The 25226-nt window shown below is 48.8% G+C and overlaps 10 protein-coding genes across 10 annotated transcripts; 6 read left to right on the plus strand and 4 right to left on the minus strand.

Annotated features, from left to right (window-relative positions):
• Positions 1 to 235: 235 nt before the first annotated feature.
• N7517_003005 (alternative oxidase) lies at positions 236 to 1330 on the minus strand (the record flags this gene model as incomplete). The annotated part of the gene is made up of 3 exons (XM_056720735.1): positions 236 to 725; positions 784 to 1077; positions 1173 to 1330. The coding sequence occupies 3 exons, from the start codon at positions 1328 to 1330 to the stop codon at positions 236 to 238; spliced, it is 942 nt and encodes a 313-aa protein (XP_056584870.1).
• A 1473-nt stretch (positions 1331 to 2803) lies between these two features.
• Positions 2804 to 3892, plus strand: N7517_003006 (proline dehydrogenase family protein; the record flags this gene model as incomplete). Its single annotated transcript, XM_056720736.1, has 2 exons — positions 2804 to 3021; positions 3076 to 3892. The coding sequence occupies 2 exons, from the start codon at positions 2804 to 2806 to the stop codon at positions 3890 to 3892; spliced, it is 1035 nt and encodes a 344-aa protein (XP_056584871.1).
• Positions 3893 to 4901: 1009 nt separating this feature from the next.
• On the plus strand, positions 4902 to 6562 carry N7517_003007 (sugar porter family MFS transporter; the record flags this gene model as incomplete). Its single annotated transcript, XM_056720737.1, has 3 exons — positions 4902 to 5094; positions 5154 to 5336; positions 5394 to 6562. The coding sequence occupies 3 exons, from the start codon at positions 4902 to 4904 to the stop codon at positions 6560 to 6562; spliced, it is 1545 nt and encodes a 514-aa protein (XP_056584872.1).
• A 165-nt stretch (positions 6563 to 6727) lies between these two features.
• On the minus strand, positions 6728 to 7624 carry N7517_003008 (uncharacterized protein; the record flags this gene model as incomplete). The annotated part of the gene is made up of 2 exons (XM_056720738.1): positions 6728 to 7448; positions 7497 to 7624. The coding sequence occupies 2 exons, from the start codon at positions 7622 to 7624 to the stop codon at positions 6728 to 6730; spliced, it is 849 nt and encodes a 282-aa protein (XP_056584873.1).
• Positions 7625 to 7946: 322 nt separating this feature from the next.
• N7517_003009 (uncharacterized protein) lies at positions 7947 to 9856 on the plus strand (the record flags this gene model as incomplete). The annotated part of the gene is made up of 4 exons (XM_056720739.1): positions 7947 to 8087; positions 8144 to 8616; positions 8673 to 9622; positions 9681 to 9856. 4 exons carry the CDS (start codon positions 7947 to 7949, stop codon positions 9854 to 9856), a joined length of 1740 nt encoding a protein of 579 aa, XP_056584874.1.
• Positions 9857 to 10719: 863 nt separating this feature from the next.
• Positions 10720 to 12102, plus strand: N7517_003010 (NAD(P)/FAD-dependent oxidoreductase; the record flags this gene model as incomplete). Its single annotated transcript, XM_056720740.1, has 2 exons — positions 10720 to 10929; positions 11005 to 12102. 2 exons carry the CDS (start codon positions 10720 to 10722, stop codon positions 12100 to 12102), a joined length of 1308 nt encoding a protein of 435 aa, XP_056584875.1.
• Positions 12103 to 12279: 177 nt separating this feature from the next.
• N7517_003011 (fungal specific transcription factor domain-containing protein) lies at positions 12280 to 14812 on the minus strand (the record flags this gene model as incomplete). The annotated part of the gene is made up of 8 exons (XM_056720741.1): positions 12280 to 12773; positions 12827 to 13010; positions 13071 to 13243; positions 13297 to 13567; positions 13623 to 14161; positions 14216 to 14371; positions 14419 to 14516; positions 14775 to 14812. The coding sequence occupies 8 exons, from the start codon at positions 14810 to 14812 to the stop codon at positions 12280 to 12282; spliced, it is 1953 nt and encodes a 650-aa protein (XP_056584876.1).
• A 233-nt stretch (positions 14813 to 15045) lies between these two features.
• N7517_003012 (uncharacterized protein) lies at positions 15046 to 16512 on the minus strand (the record flags this gene model as incomplete). The annotated part of the gene is made up of 1 exon (XM_056720742.1): positions 15046 to 16512. The coding sequence occupies one exon, from the start codon at positions 16510 to 16512 to the stop codon at positions 15046 to 15048; it is 1467 nt and encodes a 488-aa protein (XP_056584877.1).
• Positions 16513 to 16786: 274 nt separating this feature from the next.
• Positions 16787 to 19231, plus strand: N7517_003013 (GTPase-activating protein GYP6; the record flags this gene model as incomplete). The annotated part of the gene is made up of 6 exons (XM_056720743.1): positions 16787 to 16809; positions 16865 to 16982; positions 17037 to 17195; positions 17273 to 17790; positions 17849 to 17991; positions 18048 to 19231. The coding sequence occupies 6 exons, from the start codon at positions 16787 to 16789 to the stop codon at positions 19229 to 19231; spliced, it is 2145 nt and encodes a 714-aa protein (XP_056584878.1).
• Positions 19232 to 20174: 943 nt separating this feature from the next.
• On the plus strand, positions 20175 to 24059 carry N7517_003014 (serine/threonine-protein kinase; the record flags this gene model as incomplete). Its single annotated transcript, XM_056720744.1, has 4 exons — positions 20175 to 20199; positions 20574 to 20718; positions 20777 to 23742; positions 23791 to 24059. 4 exons carry the CDS (start codon positions 20175 to 20177, stop codon positions 24057 to 24059), a joined length of 3405 nt encoding a protein of 1134 aa, XP_056584879.1.
• Between the last annotated feature and the right edge of the window lie 1167 nt (positions 24060 to 25226).

Below are 25226 nucleotides of genomic sequence, written 5' to 3' on the forward strand. Positions count from 1 at the left end.
ATGCAATACTCGGGTGTTAGGCATCATTCGTAAAAATTGGGCTTAATTTATGTCTTTACAGATAACAAAAGCTTTACTAATGATATCTAGTAACTCACATAACTAAGTGGATTGGCATGCTTAATGTCTAATAATATGGTCGAGCTCTGGAGCTTCTTCAGAAACAAAACTATTTTGTGATAGACCATTGATGAAGGCCAAAAAACACAGAGACTCGTTCCTCAAAGATTCCGTACTATTTTTCTACAGTTGGCGCAACACCAGCCGAACGAGCAACAGATTGAACCTGAACCCTAACCCCCGCCGCAAAAGGATTCGGATCCGTATTCTGATCCAAATTTCCTAAAGCATGATTAACATCACGATGCTTCGCCTCATCAGCGCGCACATACAGCAATAGTGAATGCATACAGCGCTGGCCCTTTGGCATCTGCCAGTACTTGATTGCCATATCTGGAGCCTGCAAGCTCTCCCATCCAGGCAGATGACCATTCTCGAGGTCACAGATTGCCTTCGAGTATGTGATCACAGCTTCTTCTTCTAGATACCCTACAAAGCGATGGCAGATCTGAGGCGAGATGAGATATGCGAGGGAAAATCCGCTGAAGAATACACACTGTGCGCCCAGGACCATCAACCGCATTGTTGGGCCTGGCTCGGCGAGCTTGAGGAAGGTTAGGAGGTGCATTCGTTCGTTGTAGGCTTCTTCGAGAAGAGTTTCTATCCTGTATTTTGTGAGATGGTGATCCTCTTTTGTCTACAAGCTGGATGATATCAGCTCACCACCCGTTGTCTCTCCTCATTCGGCGAATGCTTTTGAGATGGCGAAGCATCCCTGCCACCATCCCTGGGACGCCGGCTACACTTTCTAGGAAGACAAATCTCGCGATCCATTTCTCCTCGGTCATGAGGTGGTTGGAGAGTGTGTTTGTGTTTGTTGTTGATCCAGTGTGATACCCGGAGACAAAATCCATACCCCAGCGCAATAGGCGCACGGTTCCGAGAGCTGCTCTATCTTGCCAGGTGTATGCTTTGCGGTGGGCGATTTGGACAGCGAGGATCTGTTCTTTTGTGTATCTAGTAGGAAGATTATGTATGTCAGATCCAAACCATTCTGTTGAAGGAACAATGAAGGAAATTTGCCCTCTACTGGGCAACTCAATCGAACATACATGGGATGGGTCCAGGAAGACTTTTGACCAATTTTTGTGCTTATTGTATGGTTTCGTTTGATTGGCAGCACGGTAGACAGGCTGCTGTATCTGTTTGGCCGAGAATATAGTATAGTGCCTGCCCTGAACATTGCGCTGTGCTGAAGACGCGTGGGCATGGGGGAAAGACAAGCTATACTTGTTTGGAGCTTCATGACCAACAAACGAAAAGATAGAAGAATGAGAAATCTATGCAAGCTGGAATGTCTAGATTCTGAAATTGAGTAGTCAAAGTCCAACATGTCTGTCTTTTATGCCACGGATGTTCTGTTTCCTACAATGCAGAACGCAGACTATGACTCCACTATTGTGAAGGATCATGTGTTCTACAATATACAGTGTATGCTCGATAATAGCTTCACCAACCCCGCGAGGTTATATTCAAGATGGCTACTACAAGGAGAAGATCACATCTTATTGAACCCTAATCCTCCCGATTTCATCCGACACCGAGAAGACCTCGGGCGAAGAAGGTCTAGATGGGCTTTTCGTGACTCATTGAGAATTAAATGTTGACGAAGAGAGCGTTTTATAGCAAAGAGATAATAATATGCATAAAAGGAGTTGCGGACCAGTGGTCTTAAAGTTCAGTCTACCATGCGTAGGCTACCATCGAGAAAATATGTGCTTTAGCCATACTCTATGTTCTATTTCCTATTCTACAGTTTTTATCTTGTACATCTCGCGTGGTAGCGATAGTCTATCCTTCCATGAGGTATGGCATATGGTCTCAGATTGTACATAAACCTTTCTGTCATGCCTGAACGATATGGACAACCCACAAAGTAATATGAGATAATCTGCAGACAGCACATAATTCAGTCTATCTTTGTGTCACTTGGTGAAAACCAAGAAGGCGCTGTCGGTAGGCATACCGTTGATAACCTGGGAAAGCAACCCCGCCACCGGCGAGTCTCCCGTACAGACATCCCACGATCGTATTATCTGGATTGCCAATAGGACCAGTCCTGTAAATAGGCTCTTCGGGTTCCATGACTCTTTGTGGAGAGATTGAACAGCAGCGATAATCACCCCACATGGTGGGTTTCATCAGTTATCAAAGGCACCGGGCACCTGTCCGAGATGCTATCTGGCTTTGTACGAGGGGAACAGCATTGAAGAATATAGAAGCTGGTCCCTTCGCCTAAATTGACACGAGCAGAAGTCCAAAGTCATAATATCAGTTTAAAGAAATGGGTACCTTACTTCCTGGAAAGCCTTTAGCCGCTCTTGCGCGATGCACTCGGCCAACGAGCTATGTGAATGCCTCAATGGCACTGCGCTTTACTTCAACACTGCAAGCACACACACAGTTAAAGACAGCTCCGAGCCCCTCACTACCGCCTCTCTCTGTTTTACCGGCGCGCGTCTTGCTTAGGTCTCTGCTGGTATCTACCATATCGTCAAAGAGATTCCTCCTCATTCCCGCGCTTTCGCTGTTGTCTTTCCTCTCCAAGCCCAACAGGATCTGGCTATTTGATGTGGATCGAAATCCGCTCCTGCATGGGATATTGAAGAAAACGTTCTACAATCAATTCTGTGCTGGAGAGAATGGAGCCGAATGCAGATCCACCATCCGGGAAATGAAAGACATGGGGTTCCGCGGTATGATTTTGACATACGCTGCTGAAACTGTGTTTGATCATAGTACCCAGGCTCAACATGGACAGGGAGTTGCTGCTTTGGAAAGCGAGCACGGGGATGTGTCCACCAATGCTTCGGTCCACCAGTGTCCCAGCATCGAGGCTTGGCGGGAAGGGACAGTAGAGACCATCTACATGACAGAGGCAGAAGATTACCTCGCAGTCAAGTAAATAACCCCGAACCCCCCTATTTCATAGAGTAACAGCTGACAATTTACAAGGCTGACAGGCGCTGGTGTCAAAGTCACCGAGGCTTTTGCCGCTGGAAAGTTGCCTCCGCAGCAAATGATGGATGCATTGCATGAGGTCTGCACCAAGGCCAAGGACCGAAAGGTTCGCATCCTCGTCGATGCCGAATCTCAGCATTTCCAAAAAGGCATTGCACGGGTTGCTGTGGAACTTATGCGCAAATACAATCGTGACGGTTATGCCACCATCTACAATACCTACCAGGCCTACCTCAAAAGCACACCAGTGACACTGGCCAATCATCTCGCTGCGGCAAAAGAAGATGGATTCACTCTTGGTCTTAAGCTCGTGAGAGGCGCATACATGGCCACGGATGAACGGTCCCTGATCCATGACACGAAGGAAGACACCGACAACGCATATAATATGATTGCCCAAGGGGCGCTGAGAAAGAACATTGGAGAATTTGGAGATAAGGGTAGCCGCGACTTTCCCTCGGTGAATCTCTTCCTGGCCAGTCACAACAAAGAGAGCGTGGTGGCTGCCCACCAACTCCATAAGCATCGTGTCATGTCTGGCTTGCCCACTGTGCCTGTGCGCTTCGCACAACTCCATGGTATGTCTGATGAGGTTAGCTTTTCGCTGCTTCAAATGAATGATGGCGATGGAACACCAGAAGTTTATAAATGCTCCACTTGGGGAGCTATGGGTGAATGTCTGGCCTATCTTCTTCGTCGGGCAATTGAGAATCGTGATGCTGTTTTGCGGACAGATAATGAGTACCGGGCGTTGAAGACGGAGGTCTTTCGCAGAGTGAAGTCGGTGTTTTCTCTTTCGCCATCTTCATAGCGTACCAAATGATATATGACTTTATGATCGCATGACGTGGTTGTGTACGGAGTATATCTTCCGGCGTAATGACAGCATTGATGTCGGTTTAGGTGACGATCTGCGTCTGGTCGGTGATCTCGGGGACAGTCATATTCTCATAGCATGGAAAGTCGGAGGCTTTTTGAAATAGAGGACGCGGTGAGAATCTCGGAGATTTGACCTGGTGATCATTGATCTTGTTGAGGCAAATAAAATATTGCCTTGAAGCTGACCGCAAAGATGACGTGATGATGCTAGGGAGGCCAGAAATGTTCCGTATGTTCCACAGCGCCCTTATCAAGAGTGAGAACTGAAGCAGGCAACTTGCATCATATCGACCATTAACAACAGCCAGAGGTGGGAAAAGGGATGTAATAGATAAGAGATACTCTGTAAGTTGGAAGGGGTTATACCCTACACCGCTATCCTCGACGCCCCAGGTTCACAGCTCACAGCCTTCTCATCTCGATACAAACGTACCGTAAGAACTAAGAGGGGAAGTGGATCTGCGGCATTAATAGAGGTCAGAGTCAAATCAAGATATACCAATAAATGGATCGGAAGGTAATCACCGAAGTGATTTCGGAATATCCTATTTGCCGGATATCAACAAGCCCGGGGCTAGACAAAGCTACCACACCTAGCGCCGTAGTGTACCAAACTTGGAGGAAGTCTAAGCTCCACTTGCCATCGAATCTGAGGAGCCGGTTGGCCCGTTCGGTGAACCTCCGAAGCTTGGTACCTAAGCTTGTTCTTGGGTGGGTAGCCATAGCCCTAGGTACATGCAAAGTACGGAGTACGGAGTACTCTCCCCCAGTCTGGGGCCCCTCGCTTGAGAAGTTAGTAAGTGGGGGAGGGGGTCTTACATTGGGTAACCCCGAAGCCTTTAATTCCGATATTCTCTCCCCTGAAATCGTGCGAGAGAAGTTTTTAAAACTGATCCGAAACCCTTTCAACAACTATATTAGAAGCCTATAGAGTCAACGCCATGGCCCCCCTCAAAGGCAAGTCATTGAGCCTCGTCATAGGTCTTGTTGGCGCTGTTGGATTCGTACTACAAGGTTACGACCAGGCAGTTGCCAATGGACTGTTGACACTGGGCTCTTTCATCGCCGTCTTCCCTCAAATCGATACCGTGCATACCACTGGCAGTGAGAAAGCTCACAACTCTAAAATTCAAGGTATTTAATCAATGAATTAGTCATTACAGGTTGATGAGAGCAATGCTGACCATTTCAAGGCACAACGGTCGCAATCTATGAAGTTGGGTGTGCACTAGGTGCTGGTTCCTGCGCCTTTCTAGGTGACAGACTTGGTCGTCGTAAGACCATTTTTCTTGCTGGTTGCATAGCCTTAGTTGGCATAGCCATTCAAGCAAGTCCCTTCTCGCTCGGTCAGCTTATTGCTGGCAGAGTCATTACTGGTAAAGCCCCAACATATTATTGAACAAGCTGCAATAAGCTAACTAGTAACTGAATAGGTCTGGGTGTTGGTGGCTTCACCGCTACAATCCCAATGTATGTCTCCGAGTCATCTGGAGCAGAGGCCCGTGGACGAATGGTGCTGCTGGAGGGGTGGTTTGCAATTGGCGGCGTTGCTCTTGCAACATGGTTGGAATTCGGACTCTACTATGTCAGCGACAACTCTGTCAGCTGGCGTTTTCCAATTGCATTTCAAGGCCTCTTTGGTCTCGTTGTTGTGGTGTGTATCATGCTACTACCCGAGTCTCCCCGCTGGCTCGCACGTGTCGGACGCTTCGAGGAAGCAGCTGAAGTGCTGGCCCGCATGGAAGATGTGCCAGTCGACTCTGAGCACGTCCTACAGGAACTGGACATTATCCGACAATCACTTGCAAGTGATGAGAACACCGAATCGCCAGGTTCGTCTTCACCATTTGCGCTCACGAAGAATCGCCACCTGCATCGTACAGTTATTGCTGTTGGTGTGAACATTCTGGCACAGATGACCGGTGTCAACATCATCACTTTCTATTCTGATACTATTTTCGAGTCCGACCTGGGTTACTCAGGTACACTCTCACGAATCATCACCGGATGTCTGCAAATCTGGCAATTTTTGGCCGCCGGCCTGGCCGTTCTACTCATTGATCGTCTCGGACGTCGTCCACTGCTTATTACTGCCACTGCTGGTATGGCCATTGCACAGGCCTGTCTGGCCGGGCTGTCAAGCGACCTTGGAAATCAGTCTGCAGCTGGCGCATCACTCTTGTTCTACTTCGTAGCGCTTTTCTGCTTCCCCATTGGACTTTTCCTTGTCCCATTCATGTATGCCGCGGAGATCGCACCGCTACGCACGCGTGCTAAGGTTACTGCTATGTCAGCTGCAGCAAACTGGCTCTTCAACTTCGTGTTGGCAGAGGTGAGCCCTGTGGGGTTCGCTACTATCCACTGGCGGTATTACATTGTCTATGCCTGCATTAGTGCCTTTGCTTGTGTGTGTTTCTGTTTCTTCTGCCCGGAGACTAAGGGCCGTACACTGGAGGAGATTGATGATATTTTTGTTCAGTCGAAGTCTGTCTTTGATACTGTTCGAATTGCACGGGAGATGCCTTACCAGACAGAGATTCTGGCGCACGTCAATGATACCGAGAAGGGTGGGCTGGAGTCCACGCAAGTGGAGAATGCTTGAAAGGGAAACGGAGAAGCTTGTGATGAGGCGATGCTTATCAGCTTTGTTTAGATAGAAGCTTATGATAGAGTATAGATTAACGTTTCTAGATAGTTTTGTTGAGTCTATTGATCACAGCCATTTGTACAGGATATGGGTAGATAGTTAGGCATGAAATTGATTTATTTAACCAGATAATTTGGCATGAAAAGCAGATCGCAACTCCATATTCGTCAAGCACCCAATCCCAAACGCAGGAATGATACGGGCACAACGTAACAAAGTAGACGAGGGAAGATATTGCTGCGAATGCTTCACCCTTTCCATGAAGGGCATAGTATATTGCCGTGTATACATATCCAATGCCAACAAATGTAGGGGAGTTGCAACCAGCTGTGTGAGGACGGGCACGGTCAACTGGGTGATGATGGGCTTTGCGTGGGGATGAGCCGCCAAGCCGTCGGGGATGGCATCCGACAACCACGGGGCCAACGTAAATGATCCAAAGATAGTCACACCGTCTCGTACAAGGAAGATAGCAGCTGCAGTTCGTGCCAATGACTTGTTCTGGAGGGGTACAGAGATAATGTGTGCTTTCGATGTCTTGGCATCGGGACCGTTGCCGGTGCCGTATTCCTGTGCAAATCGGATGTCCTTCCACAGCGCTAGCGGCACGTTGGCCATCATCGTAGTGGCAAATATGATCGTCCCCGCGGCGGCTATCTCAAACTTGCGACTGATTGTGTCGGTTACATTTGCCACGGAATAAGTTGCCGCGTAGAGGGCCCAGACGATACCGAAGGGTCGTTGGAAGACAAACAGACCCGGCTGTCGGAGAGCCCCGAGCGCATGCCGACGAAGCCCGCGGAGAATGGGTTGCTTGAAGGCAGCTTGCTCGACGAGCGCTCTGGGAGCTTGTTAGCGCGGAATCGGCGCGCTTGCAATCGAGACGAACCTATCAATAATTGCCACCGCGGGTGTCACTAGGGATGCCGAGGCTGCTGCTGCGGCGAGATCGCCTGCCAGCTGTTCTAGCTGAGGATTGCCCCAGCGAGCTCTAGTTGATTGAGCTTCTTGTTGCATAATGATAATCTGAAGTACATAGTTCCGAGTCTCATGCTTATCTACTTTGAAATATAAGATTACACTACTCAATCCAGCCTGATAGGAACACCGGATGGCCTCCCGATGCTGCAGATCTCGAACAGTAGCTATGCATTTAGCTTTATCTTGTCCGTCATAGCTCAAGCTCACTTCAAGTATCATGTGGGGTAAACGGAGAAGCCTCCGATATCTCTAGGAGGGGTCGTTGACATTCGTTGACTTAAAACAGATATGTTTGTCGTCTCAAACCGATTTCTCAAGTTTACATTGCAATTCACTCGACTCGAAACTGCTATCCATCATGTCTACTACACTCATGAGACTTCGCTCGGCACGGCCTACTGGCTCTTGCCTGCGCTCCGTTCCTGCAGGACTTTCTATTCAAACTCGTGCTAAGACTACCATGCCATTCCGCCTCCCCGATGCTCGAAACGAACCAAACGTGAGTGTGATACAGCTATATAGGCTTATGCCACCTCAATGCTGATTATAATATAGCTTCTATACAAGAAAGGCTCACCGGAGCGCGCTAAGCTTGAAGAAGCATTGACCAAGCTCCGCTCCCAGCTACCCGTGCGGAGTGAGCTCTTCTATGATGGAAAATTCCAAGCGAGCTCCAAGTCTTGGGATCAACCATTGCCTGCCGAACATGCCACTACCTTCACAAACTACCCACTCGCCACCGATGAACAGACCCGATCAGCTATTGAACTAGCTCTGGAGGCAAAGCAAAGTTGGCAAGATACCCCATTTGTTGATCGAGCTTCGATCTTTCTCAAGGCTGCCGAGCTGCTTTGCACCAAGTATCGATACGAGATTATTGCAGCTACGATGCTTGGACAAGGAAAGAACATCTGGCAGGGAGAGATTGATGCTGCGGCTGAATTGGCGGATTTCTTCCGTCTGAACTGCAACTGGGCAGCTGAAATCCTGGAGAAGCAGCCAACTCGTGGCAGTGATGGCATGTGGAGGTAAGTCTATATCGAAGTCTTGAACTGTTAAGGAACTCTTTGCTAATTAATCGCAGTCGTATCGACTACCGTCCCCTGGAAGGCTTCGTTTACGCCGTCTCCCCATTCAACTTCACAGCCATTGGTGGCAACCTGATCTGCGGACCTGCGCTAATGGGTAACGTAGTACTGTGGAAGCCTTCGGCGTCTAACGTCTACGCGAGCTCTTTGCTCTACAAGATCCTTTTGGAGGCCGGTCTCCCTCCCAACGTGATCCAATTTGTGACCGGTGACCCTGAAGCCATTACTGAGACTGTTCTCTCACACCGTGACTTTGCCGGCTTGAACTTTATCGGGTCTTCCGATGTCTTCCGTTCTCTGTATGGTAAGATTGGCCAGGGTGTTGCCGAAAAGAAATACCGCGAGTTCCCTCGCTTCGTTGCCGAGACCAGCGGAAAGAATTTCCATCTTGTTCACCCCTCGGCCGATATCACTAGTGCAGTCAACCACACCATTCGCGGCTCATTCGAGTACCAGGGTCAGAAATGCTCTGCCACATCCCGTCTCTACTTGCCGGAGTCCCGCGCAGAGGAGTTCCTTGCTCAGTTGAAGGCTGGCATCAAGGAGATCACCATTGGAAACCCGGACAAGGATTTGGAAGCTTTCATGGGCCCTGTCATCCACCGTGGATCATTCGAGAAGATCAAGTCTATCATTGATGCTAGCAACAAGGACCCCTCGCTGAAGCTGATTGCGGGTGGTACTTATGATGAATCAGTTGGATACTATGTGCACCCTACTGTGTACCAAGCCGATTCACCAGACCACCGTCTCTTCAACGAGGAGATCTTCGGCCCGGTGCTTGCTGTGCACATCTACAAGGATGCCGAATGGGCTTCTACTTTGAAGTCTGTTGATCAGAATGGAGGCGGATTTGCCTTGACTGGTGCTGTCTTTGCCAAGGATCGCGTTGCTATCCGCCAGGCTGAAGATGCGCTCCGATACTCTGCCGGAAACTTCTATATCAGTAAGTCTCACAGTACCCAAGTGAATCGTTGCCATGTCTGACCATTTACTTTTCACAGATTGCAAGACAACTGCTGCCCTTATCGGCCAGCAGTCTTTCGGTGGTGCCCGTGCTAGTGGAACTAACGATAAGGCTGGTAGCTCTGACCCTCTCCGTCGTTTCGTTAGCCCGCGGTTGATTAAGGAGGAATTCTTTGGTCAGGAGGAGGGTTTCACTTACCCCAGCAACCACTAATTCCAGGATATAAAATGAATAGTTTATAGAATTTTTAGCATAATATGGACTTTCACAATCCAAGCATACATACTGTTATTTGTTTCTGTTTAGATGCAGGATCCCGTTATTATGCACGATACATTATAGCGCCTATACTTCCAATATGACATTGTCAACTGGCCTGGTAATGCGGTTTATACTCGAATCACTGCTAGCCGCCATGATCCTATCGTCCTCTGAATTTGCGTGCGTTTTGCGCCGAGATTCAAGCCACTGTACAACATATTCTATAGTTCTGAATTCACAGATCTTGCACTTTATCATCCTTCTAATATACTTCCTCACACTGTATTCGTCAGTTTCTATTAATTCTACTCTTAAGATTATGATACATGTCCATTTTCAGTCTTTACCTAATTATCTATAGGATTCCAAGGTAATTCCATGTATCTCAGAATTCCTCAATATCGCCAACATGGTTTACCTTGATTAGATTGCTGCAAATAGAGCTATATGTCTTTTGCTTGCACCAATAAAGTGACTTGATGGAAGTATATAACTCTACTGGTAGACTATAGCATAAATATATGGGTATCTACTTCTCCGACATGACACCTAAATGTAACTATTTTACAAATGACTCAAATCTTCGACTTCCCCCCACCATATCATATCATATCTTATTGCAGTTATCGTGTCCAAGTCCATTGTCCATCAAAAATATCCAGCCCTCACATCGGGAGGCCTCCCGATGGCCCACTTCTCCGCACCCCCCACTAGGGAATCGGCATTGACGCCGTTAACTCGGATGTGTTGAGCTGTAAGTCGACTATAGATATCGAACTATTACACCATCTGGTAGAAGTTTCCCATATCTCACCATGGGTATCTCCAAGTCCGACCCGATTATCATTGTTGGCGGCGGAGCCTTCGGGCTCTCCAGCGCCCTTCATTTGACTCGCTCAGGCTTCACGAATATCTCTGTCTTCGAAAGAGACGAGCATATTCCTCCACGCTATTCGGCTGCCAATGACCTGAACAAGATTGTGCGCGCGGAATACGAGGATTCCTTCTATACCGATTTGACAATTGTAAGTCACGGTCTTCGATGCCTGTATAGTAATCGAGTTAGTTCTGACCAATATCTTGTTTTATCTATTAATTAGAAAGCCATCGCCGCATGGAAAACCCCTCTCTTCGCACCTCATTTCCACCAGACCGGATTTCTCCACTGCGTGTCTGGCGAAGCACCCCAGAAAGCCATCAACACCCTCAATAGATTCCGAGCTTCGGCAGAAGGGAACAATCAAATCAAACCACATGTCATACCTCTCAAGGGCGAAGACGATATTCGTCAAGCCTGCTGGCAGCTCGACGGCCCATTGACCGGATGGAATGGATACCTGAACCGATTCGACGGGTATGCACACTCTGGAAATGCCCTGGCAGGAGTATACCGCGCCGCACAGGCAGCCGGTGTGCGCTTCTACCTCGGAGAATGCGGCGCAGTCGACGAAATTGCCTATGTCAGCACACCGCAAGGCAGGAAGAGCTCCGGAATCCGAACGAAGGATGGGAAGTTCCATCCATCTTCATTAGTGATTGTCGCAGCGGGCGGTGCAGTTGGCCGTCTGGTTTCGGAGATAGGGAAGAAGGTCGTGGCTAAGTCTTGGTCTGTTGCGCATGTTCATCTTACGAATGAAGAGACTTCTGCGCTGCGTGGTATTCCTGTCACATATGCTCGCGATCTGGGGTTTCTCTTTGAGCCGGATCCGCAGACTAACCTGTTGAAAATTTGTCCTATGGGCGGAGGATATATCAATACGGATCCTGAGACTGGGGTTTCTCATGCGCCTGGGACTTTGGAGGAAAGTGCGTTCGTGCCGGAGCATGACGAGAGACAAATGAGGAAATTGCTGGCGCAGACTCTTCCGGCACTTGCGAATCGCCCGCTGGTTAAGAAGTCGCTTTGCTGGTTTGCTGATACTGATGATTCGGACTTTATTATTGATTTTGTTCCGGAGACGTCGTCATCCGTTGTTTTGTTGTCTGGTGATTCTGGACATGGGTTTAAGATGTTCCCTATCTTTGGGTCTTGGGTTTCGGATTTCCTGCAGGCTGGCCGACAGCGTGAAGCACGGTGGCAATGGAAGCATACCGATCCCAATGAGGGGAAGGGGAATTGGGGTGGTGATGTGAGCTGGCGTCTTGGAGAGTCGAAGGAGCTTTCTGAGATTCGGCCGGCGGTTTTGTCTAAGCTTTAGATTCTTTGGATATTAGAAGAGTATATTGATTTTTACGGCATTTTCAGATTCAAGGCAAACGTATTATTAACCATTCAACTGATAGACTAGCTTATAATTATTTTAGCACACGATACTGTTCATTGAAAATATCAGTAGATACCAATTAGGAACTCATCAATTCATTAGACATTCAATTTACCATATACTATGTTCTATCATCGCATTCGATACCCACTCAGTATCATAGCTCTCAATCGAGTCTGCAACAGCCATAATCTCAGCCGAAGTCAGCATCGTACTAAAATCACACTCCACATCAAAATCGGGATCCGGCCTGAAAAGAGCATCATCATATCGAACAGACTGAGGTATAGTTCCAGGAATCGGTGTCGCAGATGGGGAAGCTGGGTCAGGAACAATATCAGCCTGCTGAAAGAATTCAGGGACCGCCAAGTGTCGAGGCTGATCACCAGATATACATCCTAATAATGTCTCGTGTAGCTGCTGGAGCTCGGATCGCCGGAAGCTAGCAACTTGGTTTCCGTCTCTGATCATTTCGTCGAAGATGGCGTACGCTTTCTCCAGCCAGTTAGGGTGGCTTTCTAACAAGCGCGGGTCGATTGATGGGCCCATCAGGAGGATGATTGTGGATACAAAAACTGATTCTAGATCAAAGGGGAGGAAGGTTTCTAGAAGTCGGATATTAGTCAAGAGGGCCTATCTGTAGCAAATGTTGCTTTACCTAAAAGGCCTTGGCTCTGTAAATTGGAGAGAATGCTGATGATGTGCTGGGCGGATTCAAGACACATTTGCATCAGGTTTCGGACATTTTGAGATGCTTTGAGGGATTCTAAACAGCTTTCTGGGGACTCGAAGCGGATTTTAAGAAAGCAGAATAGGAGAGGTCTGGTGGCGAGGATGATACACTGAATATCGTGTGAGTAGTCAGTGAATGCCTCTCTTCTCACAAAGGATAAGACACGCACCTGGTGATATTGAAGATGTAGGTACGCTGATGTTCGAGAAACGCCCTTGACTGGATCTAAGTGTAGCGGAAATGACTCGCGAAGCTCATCGGCAAGCCCTGCAATATTCGCCAATGCTGCTTTAGTGCTAAGCAAAAAGGTCCGGTTGATACGCCCATTGGCAACATATATTGCTGTTCATATTGTTAGGGGCGATCATCAACACTAGAGGCTAAGGGAATCTTACTGCTGTTCACCTCGGCGATGATCTGGGACAACTTGATGTGCATGCCTAATGACATTGTTTCGGATGGGTCTGCAAAGGTGGGGAGCTGGGTTTGCACATATCGATCATTGATCGACTGAGGTAGACCCATTAACGATGTCATTTCTCGGTCTAGAATGTAAATGGTCCACCAGATTTTGCCGGATCTTTGGACCATTTTATCTCCTAAATCTTCGACTGGCATATTAGTATGCATTCCTTGTGCCATGGCTATCCGCATGGCTTGGCCAATCTAGAATATTGGTCAGCCAAGTATTTCACATGAAACGTTTCTTTGAAAACCTTACGTAGTTATGTGCCGATGTTCGAAAGTCAACACACTGGTAGTATAAAGCGATGCAACATAGAATTTCCGTTCCGAGCATAGGATCCCGGTACAGAGCAGTCGGGTCGGGCAGAAGCTGCAAAGCTTTGACAAAATAGTGCACCCCTGGTGGCTTTCTACCTTGAGCCTTGGGCTGAACGAATCCCTTGCCAAAAGCCAGGATGAGGAGGAAATGGATGTACCACAAGCTATTTGTCATGGATTGGCCATCTCCCGAGTAAAACCGTTGCAAGGAGCTCATAAACTCCTCTTCTTCGAAAAGGTGATACAATTGCCCGCACCGGAATTGCACGGCGTTGATCAGATACATGGTATGGTCGCGAGTCGGTACAACTGGGACATCTAGGCCCGGGGTTGTTCGTAGCCCATCCCATCCCAGTTCATAGGTCGTTTCATCGAATAGCAAAGTTTCTGTGGGCAGTGCATTCTGATAGAGGTGCTGATGTGCCAAGCTGAGAACTCGTCGAGTGAACGACCAGTTGGATGATGTTCCAAGGTAGACTATACATATTAGAGTTGCGCATTCTAAGGAACCAGGAAACCAGCGTGACCTACATGTGCGCCCATTTGCTGCAGACATAAAAGCAGGAGGACCAGACGATAATGGATTGGCTAGCTCAGAGTCTAGATCCTCCAGGTCCTGAGGTTCCTCATGATCCTCTGGAGTTCTGGTCTTCTCCAAAGTAGGTACATGTTCGCGATCTCTGGGATCTACAATAGGTCAGTAGGTAACAATCTAAGTAGAAAGCAAGACGTACCAATGGGCTGAGCTTCAAAATTCGAGCTGTAAGGGCTTGCTTGGCCCTTCTCGTTCTGCTCTATACGCGCAATTTTCTGCTGTAGCTCCAGGATGTAGCTACAATAAATGTAAGCCATTGGTTCTTTTCAAGACTCCATTTGACTTGCCCTCTTGTCACCAGGATCTTCTGATCACGGTCATTAAAAATACAAGAAAGCTTTCTATCGAGGTTAGTATATATAAACTGGGTCAATGGCCCGAGAGCGGCATTGCAATCGAGCGCACATCGATAAGAGTTTAACGCACCGCTTGCTACAACCATCGCATGGCTGTGAACCGGAACATTTGATTTTTTGTCTCCGGCATCGTACACACGCATTTGACGATCGTTTTGTGACTCTTCCATCACCCATGTTGAGATATGTTGAAGATCTAAAATGCGGGGGGGCAAAAGTTCCCCGTGAGGGGGAAACTCCCGAGCTCGTGTTATCAGAAAGACGAATCAAAGAGATTTGTAGAGATGTCCACGGGTGGATACAGAATCTTATCTTGTATCTTGTATCTTGTATCTTTGTAGAGAGTCGAAGAGATTTCGGGTTCCTTCCCGATAATAAGGTCACGTTTATGTTTTTTTTCTCTACTATGCTTAACGCTGCCCAAGCAGATTTCGATTCGTCTCCCAAAATCGCCTGCATGCTGTGTGACCCCAATGCTCAGTCCACCACTCTCCGAAGCTATCTTGAACACTTTGCTCATCCACCCGTAAAACCCGCTCATCTCTCTTAAGTGAACAGAGTGCACATGGGTGAGAAGCCTTCAATGCGCCCTGGTCCGCCCGCGCCGTAATAACTTTGAGCGCATTAGGGTCTGGAACTGTAGGGATTGGCCGCTGACCTGCGGCTTGTAGAACAACATTGAACATAGCCGCCCGTTCTCGCCAAGTAGTAAGCACGTCAACAGCGTCTTGTTCTTCTTTGATGCTTTCTTGCTTGTTCACGCTGTTAAGTTTCATACCACCGGCTTTGCCGGAACGGGCAGGGCCGATTCGCATGCTTTGACTAAGGATTGTATCACGTTTCCACCGGAGACTTCGCCCTGCAATTACGCGAGCGGCCGATTGAAGTATATTGTGAATATTTAAAGCTGTTGTTGAAATGGTGTTTGAGGATGACGGAGTTGAGGATCGCAGTTGGGATTTTGCGAGTGCAGCCTCTTTCTGAAGATTCTCAAACACATCCAAGAATAACTCGAGAAGGACCGATGGCGGTGGGATATTTGTTGGACGGACGGTGGCTGCGGGGGTTGTGGTCCCGGAAACAGAGCTACGAGGAGCTGGGCTAGGAGCCGTCGGTGGTGAGGGTTTGGATTTGAGCACAGGTTTCACACTAGGCCCATCTGAAAAATCACCCCAGTCGTCAAAGGCTTCGTCATCCCAGGTTGACACAGCCGGCTTATTGGGTTTGACAGGCGGTCTTGTAGGTGGGTTCGCTTTTTTCTTAGAGACCTTGGGGGGAGGTTGGCTAGCAGACACATCGGCAAAATCGCCCCAGTCACCAAACGAATCATCCTCCCATGTCGGCTGGTCTTGATTATTAGGTTTGTGTTGGTTCTTGGCAATTTTCGGATGTTCCACAACTGGTGCGGAGTCTTGCATTGAGAGTGAATCTAGCAAGTCAATTGTCCTAGAAACCTGTGGATCATCTCGCCGAGGCTCTGTTTTGGGCAACGTAACTGTTGCTGGTTGCTGAAGAGCTGTTGGTTGCGCATGTAGAGTGTTTGAATCAGGCCCCTCAAATTCACCCCAGTCGTCTGCATCACTTGCTGGTGTGTCAAATTCTGCATCAAATAATACGTCGCTATGTGGATTCAAGGGAAGGTCAAATCCCCGATGACCAGAGCCCTGCCATGAAGCTGCCGGAATTGCAAATTGACTGGGTGTTCCCTGGGTCGGATTGGGACGTTTGTTGTGCTGCACACTTCCCGATGACCCGAAGAAATCGATGCTATCGTCGGCATCAAAGAATGGGTCTTTCTGGTGTTGCGATTGCTGCTGTCTGGACCTATTGTCTGGAGCAGGCGCCTGACCAAACTCTGCTAGCAGATCTGCGGACATTTTGAATGTCCACGGGTGTCATGAAGCTGTGAGAGGTGACATAAAGTGCAGCGGTGCAGGGATACAGCGGGATTCTGCAAGGGCAGAAAGATCGAATAAACTGTCCCGAGGTCAAGCGTAATCTATCTCGCTTTTGATATGCAGAGTTCCCAATCCGAAATCAAGAGTATAATGGAATGTCGCAATGGCCAAGTCACAGCGCGAGATAAGGCACGGGCGGTCTACTATCGCCCGCATTCCCCCTCATCTTCCTAGCTTCTCCCCGTCATCAACAATGAGAACCATTGAGGAGACCAAGTATTTCCCCCTTTATTAATTGTCCGTATACTTTCAATTATACTAACCCTCACAGGAAGAGATGGGACGTCCTGTTCTCCGACAACGACACACCTTCCGACCTCCGAGCAGCGTTACAATCCGAGCAAGGAGGAAACTTGTGCAATGACGGACTGAGGTCGGTTTGCTGGAAGGTTCTGTAGCCTTGGAAAACGTGAAATGGAGATATATGCTTATGCTTCATACAGGCATTTTTACTCTTCGACGGGTTGGATAAAACTGAATGGGCGTCTAAGCTCGACGAATCCCGGGATGCCTACCGTGCGCTACGAGATCATTTCTTGAAATACATCGAACACCCGGACGATTTAGAGTCGACTGTTGATCCGCTGGCGGACGATGAGCAGGTATGTGACCCTCTCGCTGTGCTTCGCCCAACTTGAAAGAATCCCCTTATCTAACTAAATCTTGCTGGAACAACCAGTCCCCTTGGCAAACACTCCGACACGATGAGACGCTGCGTACCGAGATTCTGCAAGATGTCGATCGATGCTTGCAGGAAAACTTCTTTTTCCAAGAGCCCGACACGAAATCCAAATTGACTGACATCCTGTTTGTCTACTCGAAGCTCAATCCAGACGTCGGGTATAGACAAGGAATGCACGAATTACTCGCGCCTATTCTCTGGGCAGTAGATCGAGACTCGGTGAAGCCACACTCCGGAGGACCGGATGCGAACAAGGACAAAAGTGAGGGCTTGATGCTAAAGCTTCTTGATGCACAATTCGTGGAACATGATTCATTTACGCTGTTTCTCTCTGTCATGCAGACGGCCCGCATATACTATGAACACGGCGAGACACGGTCGGCAAATGGCCAGATGGATGTCATTCCGATAGTTGATCGGTGTCACTATCTCCATAAGGAAGCTTTGGCGATTATCGATCATGAGCTCGCTGAGCACCTGGAAGCTGTGGACGTATTACCGCAAATTTTCCTAACGTAAGCCGCTTCCAGATGGATACCCATGCATTTCATTATTTGCTAACTCACTCAAAAGCCGCTGGATGCGCCTTCTGTTTGGGCGAGAATTTCCATTTGACGATGTCCTAATGATGTGGGATCTACTGTTTGCGCATGGGCTACGGTCTGATCTTGTTGATTTCACGTGCATTGCAATGCTGCTTAGAATCCGTTGGCAATGTTGGTTGACCTGCTCAATCTCCCATATCTCATTTTTGCTGACATACATCATCTAGTGCTCACGGCCGACTATACAACCGCCTTAACATTATTACTTCGTTACCCTTCGCCCAAACCACACACACCTCAAACCTTTGTACATGATGCCCTCTATTTGGAACAGAATCCTACCGCCGATCGAGGCAGTTTCATCATATCCAAATATTCAGGCAGACCGCCGGACTCCAAAATTCGCAACCACCCTGGCACATGGCCCACGAGGAAGGCTTTTCTTTGGGAAGACTTTAAGAAACGCAGTGAAAGAAACCAATCTCCAGGATCACCAGCCCGAAATAGCCCCAACAGCCTCGAGTCTCTTTTCCAAGACGTCTCCCAGGGAATCCAACGCCGGACAGAGGCCTGGGGCGTAGCCAAAGCTGTTCGAGGTGCCGTGACAGAAGCTCGGAAAAATATGCAGACAATGCATTATGAAGCAAATATGCGTCCTGGATTTTCGAGGCCTGTTTCCGCTGCATCAGCATCGGACATCCAGCCCATGGGAACGGCGGCCTCAGCTAGACTGGAAACGAAGATCAATCTACTTGAGGAAAGGAACCAAGCTTTGGCGACGATGTTACGCGAGGCACTGAACGATCTTGGCTCGCAGCTGGCAAATATCAAGGACCTCGATTCTGATACGAACAGCGCAGTGAAGCAGGCCCTGGTCAAAGCTGAGAGTGTCCAGGTCTGCCTCGGAGATTCTTCCATCCCAGTAGATCCCCCTCTTGACCCCCGTGTAGACGGTGAATTGAACCAACTGGACGAACCCCAAGAGACAGAGACATCAATGAGCAAAGCAGAAGGCAACATGGTGGCAAACCAAGGTCAATCACGAACAATAAGTCCCAACGCGGATACCGGGCCGAAAGCCGAGAGTGGAGCCGATGTGCTATCGACGGCAAGGCGGACGAACAGTGACAGAAAAACCCAAGGTTCGCGGGCAATACCCTCACGATCAACTGTGCGACCTTCTATGACGGATTCGGGATTCTCATGGATGCTTGGCGGTGGGCGGAACCTGTCGGGCTTTGTCAGCTCGACTTCGCCGCCGCCGGAGCAGACTCGACAACTAGATCAACGAGGGAAGCCCAATGCCTTCAGGTCGAGCGGAGATGACAATCCAGGGACGGATTCTGGGCACAGTGAATTGGCGCTACACAGCCTTCGGGGCTCTCGGGACCTGTCAGGGACCGACCCATGATATTTCCCGCCCATGTCACTGCTTGCGTATGCATTGGAGATACATAACGGGTCAAAGCTAGTCCCACTTATTATCTCCCAGGCATTATCATTTTCACTTGACTTGCATCACTTGCATCCACAGGCATTTGGCAGCTAGTCCCATTTTCCTCAACTACCTTTTTGTCAACTTTCATAGAAAGTGCATGTAAGTAACCAAAAGGGGTTAAGGCCCCAGGCGCTCGGATCTATTGAGAAAGCCACTTTGCATCATTTCAAGGCTTCGGGAAATAACCTGGCCATGACATCCATTTGAAGCGGGGTAAGAAATCGCCGAGAAACGTGTGTTTTTCAAGTATCAAGAGAGAGTTGACTCTGTTTTAAGATATAATCTATCTTATATATAGATCTCCGTAGTTCAACACAGCGGTAAACTTCGCCGCCACATGGGATAGAAACAATGTCGATCAGCCGATCTAAAGACAAATCAGCTGTTCCAAATGAAAGTGTTATGTTTTTGTTTTGATAGGAAAATGGATCAAAAAGACATATAAAAGCCCATATAATATAAAGAGTAATTGGGCTATTACATCACGAAGGGGGGACCCATTTCCCTTTTTCCTCTGCATTTTCCTCTCCCCACTCTCTCTCTCTCTCTCCCCCGCTGTCCTTTTCTTTTTCCCCCTTGAATCTTTTACGAAGACATCTGCTTGTCTCTTCACTCTTTGTGTGCTCAGCTGCGACGCCACATATGCCGCCTGAGACCCTACGAGGCAGCTGCCCGCCCTACCCCCGTCACAGTTGCGAATGACCGTTCCGCCCATACATGTCGCATACCCCGGATACATTCACGAGTGCTCGCCTCGATTGAGCCTCGTTTTTTTTTCTTGTCTCCCATCTGATCATCTAAATTTTTTTAAAAAAAAGATAACAAAAACCAAAAAGAGAGAAGAGAGACCTCGGGGATGGGGTCGGCATACAACAATGATGGTCAGTTGGGCGCACATGCTTTTTTATGTTGATCGTTCAGTCCTTGTTTCACATTCCATGGGCCTTGAAGAACTAGTGGAGGTGAGGGGAAACAGGTTACCTTGCTACGTACAATATACTCACATTGAGCTTACGACTCATCGAGCACCGGAAAAGAAACGGGTTGGAGCAAACAGGGCGCGACTCGAGTTTCTTCCCAGAAATTACGGTCACGCGCTAGCACATGCTCGGAGATGCATCTGACACGCGGAGACGAACCGTCTGATCATTCGATAACATCACATTTTTCTTGAAAGGCCCGTGGAATGGAAACTTCGAGAGACGCGCCGATTGAGTCGATTATCAGCTAGGTGAATCGCGCTGACCAAACGTAGGCGAGCCGAGTCCTCTTTCGTCGCCGTTAGGACCCCTCTCTGAGTCGCCCGAATCTGAGTCCGGACTGGACACACTTTCTTTACAGACAGATCACCTCAGAAGCTCGGCGGACAGTGTTTCTTCGGGATATGACCCTCTCTCCAGGTCAGTGACAACATTCTTTCTACTTTTCAACGGAGCACTAACAGCTGTGTTTCAACAGATCTCCGTTATTCGAGAACGACCATGGACTTGGTCCAACTGGGCTGGATCGTATACGCCAAAACCAGCCCTCGCGAGTATTGACCCTTCCAAATATGTCTTCCTCATCGCTATCGCTAGCTCCCATGGCTGGCCAGCGCCCCGCCCCTTCTCCCCGATCTCGATCCTCATCTCGAGCTCACACCGGTAATTTGGCGAGCCGAAGTTTCACGGATCTAGAAGACCTACACCGGTTTCCACTGGAGTCGCTACATTCCTTTTCCTTTGCTCAACAGTCCGAGGAATTCCTCCACACCCGTCAAAACATCCTCAAGAGGTCTATTGATTTCATGCGCGACCGGATGGGATGGGCCGCAAGCAATGCCGGGATCGCCAACGCACAAGCAAACGCCAGCGGGGACACAGAGATGCAAGGTATGATGGAGCTTTTGGCCCGAGCAAATATGCTCGAGACCCAGGAAAACCAAATCCATGGTCGTGGACCCATCACAGGACCCGCAGAGATCAATCGCGACAATATCTTTGAGAAGGCCTTCTCAGATGGTAGTTCCTCTCCGGTCAGCACCCGAGACGGAGCCCAGGATTCCACCCTATTGGGCTCACATCCCTCTGACAGCTCCCAATTGTTGAGTCCGATGCCCAGCGATCGTATCACCAACCAAAGGAGGGACCTGGTCTCTGCACCTACGTCCAGGCGCGTAAGCTTAAAACGTACATACACGGACCTGTGCTCTGTCTCTCTCAGGAGCAAGCTGATGGAAACTCTAGCACAACCATACACCTCTTCCACGGATCCTTTCGCCTCGCTTGGCTCCTCGACTGCTGGATTGGGATTCCAGATCCCCGTCCTCCACGCTCATAGCAACAAATGGACCCCGGCTTCCCAGGCCGTGTTCAGGACCGAAGCCCAGGCACCATGGACCATTCTGGCTGCTAATGATCTTTCATGTCTCATATTTGGTGTTCTTCAGTCCGAAGTTCGCCATCTCAGCATCCTGGAGGTTGTACAGAAGGAGCACCGGGAATGGCTCAAAGCCAAACTTCGAGATCCAAGCACTGATGCCGCCGCCCGCATGCCACTTCAGCCCGAAAGAGCTAACATTTCCGCCGTCAATCCCAAGTTCCGAGGTCTTGGGAATGGAGTGACAGCACAGCTTCTCAACAAACCATCTTCACGAGAAAAGTCCCGGAGAGCGCAGACTGATGACGGATATGGCTCCAGCACGAGAAATCTCCGGAACAACAACCACCCGGCCAATAAGTCACGCGGAGTCTTGCTGTGCGGTGATGTGGTCCCGATTCAGAAGCGCAACGGATCACGCGGATCTGCTAGCGTCTGGGTTATGGAAAAACGTGGTGGCCTGATCTGGGTCCTGGAGGAGATTACAGAGAATATTGCCTCCATCCAGTGCGACGATTTATGGAACGTCGTGAGTGCTAAAGGTGAAGTTGAAAAGATCTGGGGCCCGTCTGTCGTTCAAACAGGCCAGTCAATCACCGACCTTCTACCCTGTTTGCCATCGGAATCTCTTGAGACATCCCCCGGGAAGGGATTGGCCAAAATTTTAGAGTTGAAGCACTTTGCCGCCCGCACCGCTGCTGGCGTTTGTATTCCTGTCGCCGTCGCCAAGGGAGAAGGAGACCATACTCTCCAGGTCTCCAGCTTTCCTCACGTCGCAGGCATGATGGTGCTCTCGTCCTCGTCATTGAACGTGATCAGCTCGAACTCTGTGTTCTCTTCGGTCCTATTCGGTCAAGAAAGACCAGAGGGACTCCACTTCACTGAACTTGTACCCGATTTCGATGAGATTCTAGACGTTTTAACCGAGGAGGACAATGTGCCACTGGTTGATGGTATTGTCATACCCGAACACAGCTTCCGACGGGCACGGACACTTTCCATACTCCGCGACGGAAAAGCAAACGCCGCCTCTGTGTTTACAGAGCCAAGTGGCTTGCTCGCCAAGCATCGAGATGGCTCGACCATTGTTGTGGATATTCAACTGCGCGTGGTTAAGAGCGGCACCTTCTTCTCAAAGGACAAGACCGAGAAAAGCAGCAGTCGCAGCAGCGACTCTGATGACAGTGACGATACCATCGCAGTCACAGAGTTGGTCTATGCTTTGTGGATAACCTACTCGAGACAGCTCCACGCTACTGGACCCGCTGCTGGCCTTTCGCCGTCATCTGTGCCAAGTTCTAAGCCTACCTCACCCACACATGACCCTGAAATAGACCGCCCGTTAGATGCCGGCGCTGATACTCAGATTACGGAAAATCGCCAGACTTCCGTGGAGATCCAAACTCCGACATCAACGCTTAGCCAACAACTCAGTGAGGCTGCTTCCGAGCCGCTTACCACCCGTCCCGTACAGCCCGTTCCTCAAGTTTCAGCTGCCAATGCGAAGAACGACCCTCCGGCCAAACGAACGATCAATGACTACGTGATTCTCGAGGAGATGGGACAAGGCGCTTACGGCCAAGTCAAACTGGCACGTTTGAAAAAGCAGCCTAACAAGAAGATGGTGTTGAAGTTTGTCACCAAAAAGCGGATCCTAGTTGATACGTGGACTCGTGATCGGCGACTGGGTACTGTGCCACTAGAGATCCATGTTCTGGACTTCCTGCGACGGGATGGGCTCAAGCACCCTAACATTGTGGAGATGGAAGGCTTCTTTGAAGACGATATCAATTATTACATTGAAATGACTCCTCACGGGCTTCCGGGAATGGACCTGTTCGATTATATCGAACTCAAAGCCAACATGGATGAGTCGGAGTGCCGAAACATCTTCAAACAGGTCGCGAGTGCCGTTAATCATTTACACACCAAAGCACTGGTGGTACATCGTGACATCAAGGATGAGAATGTGGTTCTCGATGGAGAGGGACGGATCAAGTTGATCGACTTTGGGAGTGCGGCCTACATCAAGAATGGGCCGTTTGATGTCTTTGTGGGAACGATTGGTAAGTTTCCTTTGTCTGAGCGAGGGGGTACGATGCTGACTGTATTAGATTATGCCGCGCCCGAGGTCTTACAGGGCCGGTCGTATCGAGGCAAGGAACAGGACATCTGGGCTCTGGGCATTCTCCTTTATACGATCGTCTACAAAGAGAACCCATTCTACAACGTCGATGAGATCCTTGACCACCCCCTCCGAATTCCCTTCCTTCCTTTCTCGGAAGATTGCATTGACCTTATCCGCACGATGCTCGATCGCGACGTTGACAACCGACTTACCATTACTGAAGTCCTTGAGCACCCCTGGATGGTGGGGGCTTGAATCCTCTCTCATACCATCTCCCTTCGCCTTTTACTTATTGAAAAAACAAAAATAACGCGATACCCCACAAAGTTACGTTTTGATGATGGATGCAGAATTTTCCGGGGAAACTGGGTATCATTTCGGGGTGTGTTCTTCTAACTTCCCTTAGGGCCTTGATGATGATTATGAACATCAATGCATTTCTTTTTTTTTTCTGGGGTTTATTTTATCCCCTGGCATTTGATTTTGCGATACCTTTGCATATGTGACCTAGAGACCCTATATACAACGTACGACTTTGAACTGCGGGGGAATATTTAGCATGGGCCTTTGTAGTCCTTGGCAAAACCCAGTCTAGCTGTGGCTTTGTCCGGGTTATCATGGGGCGAATCTCCCCACTTCATATGAAGTGTTGGACTCCAATTTGTTACTGAAGTATCATACTGATACTCTTTGATGCCTTGGAACACCAAAAAAAAAAATCTACAAATTCAAAATTCAAAAGTTCAAAATTTGAGAAGACATCCATGGTTAAGATATTTCAATCCATGGTTATTTTGTCATTATACCACGGTTTACTTTTTTCCCCCACAAATGCCCCACCAGCGAAGTCCAAAAGAGGCAAAAATGGGATCAAACGGCTTTCTCAGGAACCTCGGAAACTCGTCTCGGAGGTGTCCCTGGATCGGAGTGGGTTGAGAGGCGTTGAATCAGTCGCGTTTAAGGCGTCGTCAGCCGAGGGCTTTGGTCTCACATCAGACGGTCTGTGCCAGGACACCGTATCAGATACAGTCTCGAGTTTTACATTTATTCTGATTTACTTAGATTTATCAAATAGAAAACATTTAAACTTGTATATCCTAGCATACCTAGTATAGGGCGAGGTAATAGGTGGGGAGCGATAAGCAGATAACGTAGAGGGGGGTAGTACAACCTACTATGTGATGTTCGGACCAGGTTTAGTAGATGTATCGCATTCCCCTACATTCCCCTATTTCTGCTTTCCTTTTGCATATCTCTCCCTCCCTTCAACTTTTACCTCTATTCGGCTCTCTCGGTTCGTTTGTACGTCACTCGGCATAGTGCCGTAAAGAGCCCTGTTCCACGGTTCTTTGGCCGTGGGCCCCGAAACAATACAGACAACGTGATTTTTCCCCACTCCCATTTCGATCACTTCCTTTTCTC

The sequence above is a fragment of the Penicillium concentricum genome, assembly GCF_028827145.1.
Source record: "Penicillium concentricum strain IBT 3081 chromosome Unknown utg000001l_segment0_segment0, whole genome shotgun sequence".
NCBI classification, from domain to species: Eukaryota; Fungi; Ascomycota; class Eurotiomycetes; order Eurotiales; family Aspergillaceae; genus Penicillium; species Penicillium concentricum.